General features: G+C 40.4%; 1 protein-coding gene across 1 annotated transcript; it reads left to right on the top strand.

The window, feature by feature from the left end:
• Positions 1 to 1053: 1053 nt before the first annotated feature.
• Positions 1054 to 10737, top strand: ZNF217 (zinc finger protein 217). The gene is made up of 6 exons (XM_069750898.1): positions 1054 to 1182; positions 2995 to 4575; positions 5215 to 5343; positions 6601 to 8010; positions 8650 to 8728; positions 9150 to 10737. The coding sequence occupies exons 2-5, from the start codon at positions 3225 to 3227 to the stop codon at positions 8712 to 8714; spliced, it is 2955 nt and encodes a 984-aa protein (XP_069606999.1). The 5' UTR covers positions 1054 to 1182; positions 2995 to 3224; the 3' UTR covers positions 8715 to 8728; positions 9150 to 10737.
• Positions 10738 to 11039: the final 302 nt, after the last annotated feature.

Raw genomic sequence — 11039 nt, 5'->3', positions numbered from 1 at the left:
GTCAGCGAGGGGTTAGATACACTTGGGTATACATTAGTTTTTTAGATAACAGATAATTAATGAAAACATGAGGTACAGGATGTCGCACATGTAAAATATTGTCTAACCGACCAGTATGGAGATTTCCTATCCAACCAACCAACAGTCACCTGCATAATATTAATTATATTAAAATGTTGAAAATTCTATGTAGTATTACTATACAGCATTCCTCCCTTATTAATATCCCTCCAGCCCCTGCGGTGCTCCCATTATCAGTTTATGAGGGAAAAAAAATTGAAAAAAAAAAAAAAACGCCAAAAATACAGTTCTACAAGCTTGGTGGGAATAAATGTTCATGAGATCACTTCCGCCATTTAAAAAATATATGTATACATTTACGCGCTGTGTGAACGTCGCCTGAATCTTCTTCTCTCAGCAATTATTTTTTTTTTGCGCGTAAAAAAAGAAAAACACCTGAATTTCAAGAATGTTTCCATGCTTCCGCCAAAGCTTCCATTACACGTGTAACATTCATCTTCTCCCGTAGTTAAAGAAAAGAAAAATATCTTTAAAAAAAAAGTTATAACTTTATAATAATAATATAATGCTTTATTGTGGAGGATTTATTTATTTATTTATTTTTTTTTCACAATGCAGTATGTTCTATACTGCATTGTGAAATTAAATAAATAAATAAATAAATCCTCCAGAATAAAGCATTGGTGGGAGAAATCTTTAGTAAAAAAGATATATATATATATATATATATATATATATATATATATATATATATTACTATATATATAATATATATATTTATAGAGATAGATAGATAGATAGATAGATAGATAGATAGATAGATAGATAGATAGATAGATAGATGTAATTCTTGAATTTTTCCACTTTAAAGAATTCCTGGTTCCTGCAGGTAGCCCCCCACTGTGCACATACTGTGTACACAACACACCTGGTCCTCCATGATTGGCAGGCGAGGGGTACAGAATAGAAAGAGGATGAGGAGGAGGCGGAGACTCTGGCACGGACACAGTATATAAGGAGAGCGCCCCACAGCCAGGAAGCATAAGACACCGCACAGCCTCCCAAATATGAGAAGAAGAACAGAAGCTGCAGCAGGAGGAGGAGGAGGAGCAGGAGGAGGAAGACGACGCAGCTGCAGGTAGAGCTGCCAGCACCGAGCAGGTAATGATCACCAGCATCCATCCTGGCGTCCACTTCTGCAAGCCCCCCACATAGTGCATTTCTCCCTCTGCAGACCACCTGTATCCCCCCCCCCGCCGCTGTATATACCGCTGTCCTCCTCTTCTCCCCCTGTGGGGGCGGTAATTAGGTCAGCAGCAGATAAAGTTTTCCTTGCTGTCCCCAGTGGAGGTGCGTGAATGTATAGAGCACAATGGAGGAGGAGGAGGAGGAGGCATTGGGAAGTGAAGGCTTCTTCTAGTGTCCTCTGGAAGAAAGAGATCAACAGGAAACCCGAGCGGCGCAGCCTCCTCCTCAGTGGCGTCTGTAATTAGCACTTGATTTGGGGAGTTCTCCTGCACTCACTGAGGCAGGAGCTGCTGGGAGTTGCAGTTCTAAGATGGTTTTTTTATTATGATTAATGTTGAATCCTAATAAGTGAGTGACCGTGGTAATTGGTGGTGGGGGGTTTGGCTGCTGCAGCTCTTCTTCTTTCCTCTTTTTTTTTTTTTTTTTTGGGTGACCTGCTGACTAAGCCCACTTACAGAATAGTATCTGCCCCCGCTGGTGTAGGTGCAAACTCCACAGTGTGACTGGGCCATGCTATTCTGCAACATGTCTGCCAGCAATCCCACCCCGGTGCGTGTCTATAGTGGAAGGGAAGGGGGGGGGGGTTGATACATTTTGGTAATTTCTTGTATCTCGCAGTAGTTTCTGTTTCTTCCCTTTTTTTTTTTTTTTTCTTTGCTGTTCTTCTACCTAGTGACTCACAAAGGGAAACCACATCACACCTTCTACACAAGCAGCAGCCACCTTCATTTACATCTGATTCCATTATCTGCTGAGCTGGGAGAAAAGTTTGCTGGAGTTGCCACAACAATAGAGGCTGGCTAGTGGCAGCTTGGAGCCAGGAAGCCATTTTCCTATGAGCTGTGTGTGGAGTGGTTTCCCCTTGGTGTTTCCTAATTGGATCTTCTTAGCAATAGTAGACCTGGTCTTTATTAGGAAATTGGGGAAGGTACACAATTCTGGCTTTTACATGGAACTCAATCATTTGACATTATGATATCATCTGAATATATATTTTTAGCTATATATCTATCTTAAAATATATCTTAATTAGCCAATATAATTCTAATGTATTGTGTGTGTATGTATGTATATATATATATATATATATATATATATATATATATATATATATATATATATATATATATATATATATATATATTTATGTTAGTACATACTTTCAGCCTGCTACTACTTATGTATAGAAATGGTGTTTCATGGAAAGATTGTCTCATTCAACAACCTATGAGGGGTGTGGAGTGTCCTCCAAGCATATGTTAATTATGGTGGGGGGGATCAGTATCTTCAGAAAAAAGGACATTGTTGTTAGGGTGGATACTTCTTGTGCACCCAGCCTGAATATTTGCATATCTGTGGGGACAAGTATACAGATTTTGTTACTGTAATTTATGACAAATAATGTATATGTATATATATATATATATATAATAATTTTTATTTATATAGCGCCAACATATTCCGCAGCGCGATATATATATATATATATATATATATATATATATATATATATATATAACACACACTTATGTTTCAGAAATTGTATACCTACCTGTATGCATGTAGATTTTACATTAACAAATCTGTATACGTGTCCTAACGGATATCCAAATACCAATAAAAGTTAGCAGTGTTAAAACACAAAAATATTTAAATTTAATATTGTTCTTGTTTATTGGACAGTCTGAGATTCCTGTACTAACCTTTTACTTTCTATATTTACAGGTCTGGCTGTTATGGATTATTTTTTCATTGATTTTTTCACCTGGCCTTTTCTGGAAATATCTGTATTGACTATGGTCCATTCTCTCTTATCCATTTGTGGCCTAAGAATGACCTATCTCTGACTTGTGCCTTAGCAGCGACACTTGTCTCAATCCATGTGTTGCCTATATCTTTTGTTTTGATCTAAAAGGGCAAAATTGCAATATTTCATTTTAAAGCTGGCACCAACAATGCCCAATCAGTCTCTGACTGAATTTGACAGTCCTGAAGTCATCGCTAGTGCTGTCTGCTCCAAAATGGAAAGTGCCCGTACGATCCGATTTAAGAAGCGACACTTCTCCCAGGAGGGCATTGTGATACCAGTCGAAGGAGAAGGGACTTTTGATTGTATGTTTTGCAATGAGACCTATAGGACTCACGAGGAACTTGGAACACACGTCCTGACCTCTCATAAAACAACTTTGATTGAACCCAATGTCCTTTGTGTTGAAGAGGAGTATCTTGGCCCCAAGGATAAGCGCAGAAAGATCGTGAAGGGTTCCACAAAGCAGGATAAAAAGGATGACAGTGAAGTGTTTAACTGCCAGGTATGTGATGAGACATTTACTGACTTAGCCAACTTGGAAGCCCACATGAAGAAGCACAAAGAATCCTACTTATTCTCTTGCAATATTTGTGGTAGAAGATTCAAAGAGCCATGGTTTCTAAAAAACCATAAGCGGACTCATTCCACCCGAACAGGAGGGAAAAATAAGCCAGCGGTTCTGGAGACTCCCACTACTATAAACGAAGTTGTTCAAGATCAGGTGGTCAAAAATGTCACCTCATCCTATAAGATCTGCATGGTGTGTGGTTTCCACTTCCATGATAAAAAATCCTTGTTGGAGCATAATAATAAGATGCACTGTAAAGGAGCAAATGTGGAGATTCATACAGAGCCTGCCGCCAAAAAAGAACAAGAAAATGTCCAGAAGGCAGAATTCTTAGGTTTCCTAAATCTAAAGCCAAGAGCCAAAGAGCCCGAGCCATCCAACAAATCTATCAAAGAACTGGACCCCTTCATCAACTACCAAGCTTGGCAGCTGGCAACAAAAGGCAAAGTGGCTCTAAGCTTTGGTCGTGTTAAGGAGCCATCCCCTGAAGTCAACATGGAAACTGATTCTGAGAAGGATGAGCTCACGGATACCTTGAATAAAGGAAAGATGAGTCAGTCTGTCCCCCTCGGGAATATGGACACTGCCAAAAGTGAGGACTGTGCTAAAGCAGCTCCTTCACAAGATCTGGTGGAGCCTGAAACCCCAAAAATACAAGAGGAAGTGAAGGTTAAGAGCAAGAAGGATAAAAGGCTGTGCTGCACTGACTGCGGAAAGGTGTTTAGGACCTACCAACAGATTGTGGTGCATTCTCGTATCCATAGCAGAAAGGATAGGAGTGATTCTGAATCCTCATCCATGAGTCACATTGAAGGATTGCTGCTTACAAGCTCTCCAGATACTCCAGCCAGTGTGGAGGACCGGGAGAGTGTCAAGATGGAGGAAGTGTCTGAATCAGAAGGTGTGGGAGGAGATGACCTAATGAGTGGTAAGAAACTATGCAATGCTAGTACTGTGGCATCTGTCTTACATAATTCCTCACTCAAAAGTACCCAAAATACTTAGTGCACTATGGACGTGAATTGTGTAGGTCATATTTAGGTTTTCTAAAATGAAGAAGGAAATCCCAGCTATTTCCATAACAATGATGCATCCACATTCTGCTGTCACCTTTTCCATGTTAATCATTTAGATGCTTAGATCGTCCCCTAGTGGTGCATGTGGGTAAACGTAATACCTGTTGAAGCACTTTACAAAAATGCATGATCAGGCCTCATTCAGTCGCCTGTGATTCTTGTACAAGTTCTATCTGTGACCATTACAGTTTATGGGGTTTTGTCACATACAATAGTTTTTTTTTTTTTTAGACTGGCCCACAAAAAAAAAAAAAAAAAATGTGAGTGGGTATACTTCATCCATAGGCCTCATATATACCAGAGTCCCCACGTAATAGCATCACACCTCTGTTAGTATTAACTTTATATCTTTCTGTTGGATCCGTGTTCCATGCTTGGCTGGCAATACATTTTATTTTATTGTTGTTTTTTTTTTTTTTTTCTTTTTTGTGACATGTGTAATAGAAGAATCCTTTTTAATCCACTCATGTATTTATTTTTTTCTAAATTAGAAGAGAAAATTGACGATGGACAAACTATACCAAAAACCAAAGGCCTTCAAGCTTCTAGGGAATGCAGTTTCTGTGGAAAGAGCTTTCGCTCAAACTATTACCTCAACATTCATCTCAGGACCCATACAGGTAAATGGCTTTGTAAAGTGGCTTCCCCATATTCAAAATTTATCACCTATCCACAGGAAAAATGAGTGTCTGGGAGCTGCACCAATCATGAAAATAGGGGTCCCAGAATCCACTGCATGAGTGGAGCGGTAGTGAACATATGCGGCCACCACAATTCAGGGTATGTGCACACGATCCGGAATTGCTGCGAGTTGGACGCTGGATACTTGTGCAGTGTCAAACCCACATTGGCCATCTGTTATAGCATAGTGGATGGATTTCAAGAAATCTCTTGTCCACTATGCGTCCAGAGACATCCGTGGATCACCCGCGGAGACTGACATGTGGGTGCGTCTTTCCAGACCGCAGCATGTCAATTTCACCCATAGAATGTAATGAACGCAGTGAATCCGCTCAGTAGACAGCAGCGCTTTGGACACACTGAAAATGCGCTGCGTCCAAAGCGCTGTTACTCCTGGATTGTGTGCACGCGGCCTCACTGTTTTGCTAATGATAGCTGTGTGCTGTATTCAGCTCTTTCTTAGATAGGAGAAAAAAGGATCATCCCCGCGCTGCCGCAAGAAGAATTTCAAAAATTGTAGAGGTTTTCAACGTGGTTTATTCTACGCGTTTCAGGGTTCAGGTGACCCCCTTCATCAGGACATACCACAAATATTGTATTCAGCTCTTTGGCACTCCCATAATTTGTGAAAAGATTGGTGGACAACCATGAGCTCTACCACTTCTCTTTGACCTGTTATCTTGTGATCAGAAACTTGGGTTTACTGTTGACATGTGACATATTCTTAGTGTCTGATTATTGAAGTGCAACAATGGAGACACCTACTGATCACAAGAAATTAGGTCAATGAGTGCATGAATGGCTCAGAGGAGTAGCACATGCTCACTACATTAGGGACCTCCTTTTTTGTGATCATTGGTGCCCCAGACTGCTACCAATCAGACACATTATTTCTACACAGAGTGTCGTGTTCATAATGCTTTAATAGCTTACTTTTAGTAGTAGAATTTTTTTGTATTAAAAATCATCTAAAATGTGTTCCCCCCCACCCCCCCATTTTGATGGTAGTATAGTTTACAGTATGCAATCCAATAATTCAGAACCAATTTCTGCCACAATAGTACCCAGTTAATTTAGGATTGCCTTCAGTAAGATACTAGCGCTTCATAGATGCTTGTCTTTTGCTGTCTGAAGATTTAGGTCTGTCATTTGTACTTGCCAATTGTTTGCCTTCTAACAATTGTATTCTTTGACAGGTGAAAAGCCGTACAAATGTGACTTTTGTGATTATGCTGCTGCACAGAAAACTTCCCTGAGGTATCACTTGGAGAGACATCACAAATTTAAGCCTGGAGAATCTAATGCCCGTGTGAGAAGCATCAGTAAGAGTTTACAATTAAATAAGAAGTCCCCAGATCATCCTGAGACCAACGTCCAAGTAAGCAAGATGCCCAAGAAACTCATCGCTGATACCAAAGAGGACATTCTGTCTGCCAAACCTCCCAGGAGGATGTCGGCCTTGCGCAACAAACTGGTGAACACAAACCAACACTTCAAATGGGAGCAGTTTGACACTGTCAAGAAAGAGCCGGAGGAAGTGCAGCCGAGGTCACCCAGTAGTATGGAGGAGATTTCACTAGCTTGTGAGGAAACCTTAGACCCGGAAATGTGCTCAAACGAAGAGACCTCTGAGGAAAGTCCAGTCTCTGCACCTCACACAGTAGAGGATCTTGAACCTGTTCCTTTGGACTTATCTGTGAAAAGAAAGAACACACCTGACACTTTATATGACCGTGCCTTATTCCTACATCATGCCTGCCTGACCTGTTCTTACAACACCTTATACCCTGAGCTGTTGCCCTTACACCAGAAACTGTCCCACAAACAAAAACATGATCTCCTTCACATAAATGGTAACAAGAGTAAAAACCCAGGATTTGTTCTAAAAATGAGGCGCACCGGTTGTCCCTCAGCTTTAAATGGGGTGGATGTGTCTCCTATGCCGCTGGACGGTGCTAGGATAAAAACGTCTGCACCGGCCAGTACAAAGGTACCCAACCACGAGAAACCCAAACGGGCACCTGCACAGTCGAACAAGGCAACTAAATCAGAAACTGACTGTAAAAGCGTCGGGCAAGAGAATACATTTCAAAGTGGCCAGCTTGTCGGCAGCTGTAGGTGCCTGCAGGCCAATCTTCAGAGCATTCCCAACTTGTTAGAAAGGAGGATGCTGCAACCTGAACAAAAGCTTTTTCCCTGGCCAACAAACACACAGACCAGCAGTGGAAACATGAATAGCTCTCTACACTCTTGTCAAATGATGCCATCAATGTCTGGTGAAAACCCATTTACCAGATATCCAGGGGAAATCAGCCCCTTCGCAAAGAGAATCGCACAAGGTATGTCACTGCCTGCCTCTAGCAGCAATTACACCAATACTGACATACTCAGGAGACTTCACCCTAGTCATATCAACATGCACAACCTGGAGAGGCCTTCTATCAACTCAGGTCCATCAGAACTGACCAATAATGTGATGTATCCATGTGCGATGGATCCTCGTTTGAACCTCTTTAAGCCTTACGAGCAGCCACCAACACCAGCTGGAGCACCACTCGCTGTCAGCAATCCTCCAGTCAATCAGGGATCCGATGCGTCTTCTGAAGGTAATATTATACCCCATATTAATCCTACATTTGAACTAATGGGCACAGCCGTAGATTCGTCTGCTACCGTGTAGTGTCTTAGTGTGTTCTAGTATTATATAGTTATTCACTGTTGTACATTTCCATTATTTCACTTAATGAGGACATAATAATGAAATTAATTAGTGCGTATTATTAAAATGACTGTTTCATGCCCATCTTTGTGGATAGGTGATAACTTGCTGATCATTAGGGTCCTACTATTGGGACTGTCACTAATCCCAGAAACGGGTTGTTCCATTAAGTATTTGGCCAGTATTTGTAAACCAAAATCAGAAGTGGACAATCGGAGGAAAAGTATAATAGAAACACGTCACCACTTCTGAATTTATCACCCACTCCTGGTTTTGGCTTACAGACACTGATGTAAAATACTGAACATGTGAATGTGGTCTTATGGAATCTCCCCATCGTTCCTTTCGTTGTCTGTAGGGTTGCCAGAAGTACATTTCTGTGCTACCTTTTTAGGTTTGGTCAGGGTCCAAAGGGTTCTACCATCAGAAAGTTATCAACTATCCTATAGACAGTTTCTATTATTGATAATGACTTGTACTTGAAACCAAATGGATTTTTGTGTAATATCTATGTCCTTTCCTTCAGGAAAACAGAATGTAAATCGGTGGATAGCCAAGCGAGGTGGTGGACCAAATGAGAAAGGACCTTAACAGAGTTTCAAGACGTAAGTGCGAACTTCTCTTTAATAGGAACAAGCGCCCTGAGTTGTAATGGGAGATCTTGAAGTAGATTGGAGGCTTTGTGTAATAACCATTCTGTTACTAAAAAATTGCAATTTTATAATGGGGTAAATATTTGACCGCAAAATACATTAATCTGAGTTGTTTGTGACTTTTTTCGGCATGGAATCTTATTGCTGCCATTGGGCTGTAAAGAAACAGCCAGTTTAGTCTTTTACCACTTATATTGTTGTGTGTGACCTTTGACCAAAAAATACTACAGATTTAGTGGACTTTCTTTTCAACTGTAGAGGTGGGGTCACAACATGTGAAATTTTCATCTTTATGTCAGTGTAGCTCTTGTCTAATTTTGAGGAACTATCCACCCCAAGTATTTGTCTAAATGTGAAATGTTTCTTGTTGCAGCCCTGGAGGTTCCTGAAGCATCCACCAAGTACTCACAAGCTGCTACATATCGTCTGAAAAGTGTCCGTGAACTCTACAGAAACTGTGAATGTATTTTCGAGTGATCCTAAAACTCTTCTTTTTTTTTTTTTTTTTTCTTAATTTTTTTTTTTTATATATATATATATATACTGTAGCCAGGAATGTTCTTTTGTATACAGATTTATATTTTTGGCATTGACTGATTGATTTATCCTCAAGGACCAAAAACAGTGAGAGTCTGATCTTAACTTGAGAGGCCCTTGGAATTATTTTCTTTATTATTTTTGGGCCTTTTTTTTTTTTTCCCCGTGTGTGTGTGTGAATCGCTGGGAATATTCTTTATATTATTTTTCACATCTCTGTACTGTTTTTTTTTTTTTGCCACATAATTAATAGCAAAGACCTCAGACGGATGGTTTTGTTTCTCTGGAGCCCGTGTGTACATAGGGTTACCTCTAAGGGCTGCATCACCCCCTTCCTGGATGCACATTCTTGCCTTAATCTGACTTTTTTCCAGATTTGCTTTCCATGGAATTTCCATCAGTTTTGTTTCACATGGTCACTTTTTATATCTATATATTTTCTTTTTTTTAATTTTATTTAAAAAATTCTTCAAAAAAAATATGGATTTTTATTCATCTGCTAATGACTTTAGCAAAGGAAATGTGTCTGCACTGGATGTGGATCTGGAAGATCTTCCCTACAAATTGTAGAAGCCTCAGATATAGTGTGGAAATGACTGTTCTGGATGTTTGCTCCATTATATACGGCTTGTGTATGTTGGGGTACACTGCAATGCTCTGAACTGAGATGTCCTTTTTATACATCAATGCAAACTGAAGATCTGGAATGACCTCCCTCTCCCCAATATGTATGAACACACTGTGAAAGGATATGTGACTTTTTTCTTGCACTACTCTAAATGCTGTATGGATGCCATTTGCTCCTTCAGGGGATGCCTACCCATTCTATCTTTAATTGATTGCTACATATACAGGACTTTTAAGGGTCAGTACACACCCTGTTGTGAATCCTCGTGTACGTTGCAGAAAATGTAACCCCTCTTCATTGCAAATTGCAGCATTTCTGATACGTGTGGGCATACTAATGTCGCGTTCTTAATTTCGGACAGACTGTTATATATCATCGACTTGAGCTAAGATCAGAACTGACGTCAAGATCGTGGTAGAAAAAATAATTCCTTCCCGCAACCCCTCCATCACTCTCCACCGGCTCCTTAAAATGGGGTGCATTCTCATTTAAGTACATTTCTACTGGGCGAATCTCCATCCATCCCTATATTGACACGTGCTGAGGAGAGGGGGGCAGGTTTACATGGCGTCTGCCCCTTCCGTATTTATCAGTCCTGATCACTCAGTATTAATCATTGGGACCCCCCTGCTCCATTGTGTCCCTCACATGCCTGTTATTCATATTGACATTGTATTTATTTCATGACGTTGCTCCAGATCGTTCTATTTATTTTCCATTATTTTATTTTTTAAGTTATGTTTTCTGCCATGTGAAATTTTTTTGGTTTGTAAATATAGTTTGCGGTGTTTTGCAATTATTTTTGTGTTTGTGGTGTTATTGATCGATCAGAAATTTGCAGGGCAGAGGGGACTTCAGAAGTATTTCCCATCACTTTTTGCTTTGTTAGGACACCCACTGCTACTTATACAAAAGGGTTGCAGCGCTGCACAGTACTCCCAGCATTTACCTGCACAGCCATATGCGTAGAGCTTTGGCTTGGCCACAATCACTGCAGCTGTTCCCTTCACAACTGGTTGCTGTGAGAACTACTGGGGTGTATCCCCTTTACTGATTGCAATGGCAGACTTACCATTGGTGCAACCTGGGCAGCTGCAC

The sequence above is a fragment of the Ranitomeya imitator genome, chromosome 2 (assembly GCF_032444005.1).
Source record: "Ranitomeya imitator isolate aRanImi1 chromosome 2, aRanImi1.pri, whole genome shotgun sequence".
In the NCBI taxonomy this organism is placed as follows: domain Eukaryota; kingdom Metazoa; phylum Chordata; class Amphibia; order Anura; family Dendrobatidae; genus Ranitomeya; species Ranitomeya imitator.
This window is presented reverse-complemented; position numbering and strand designations above follow the sequence as displayed.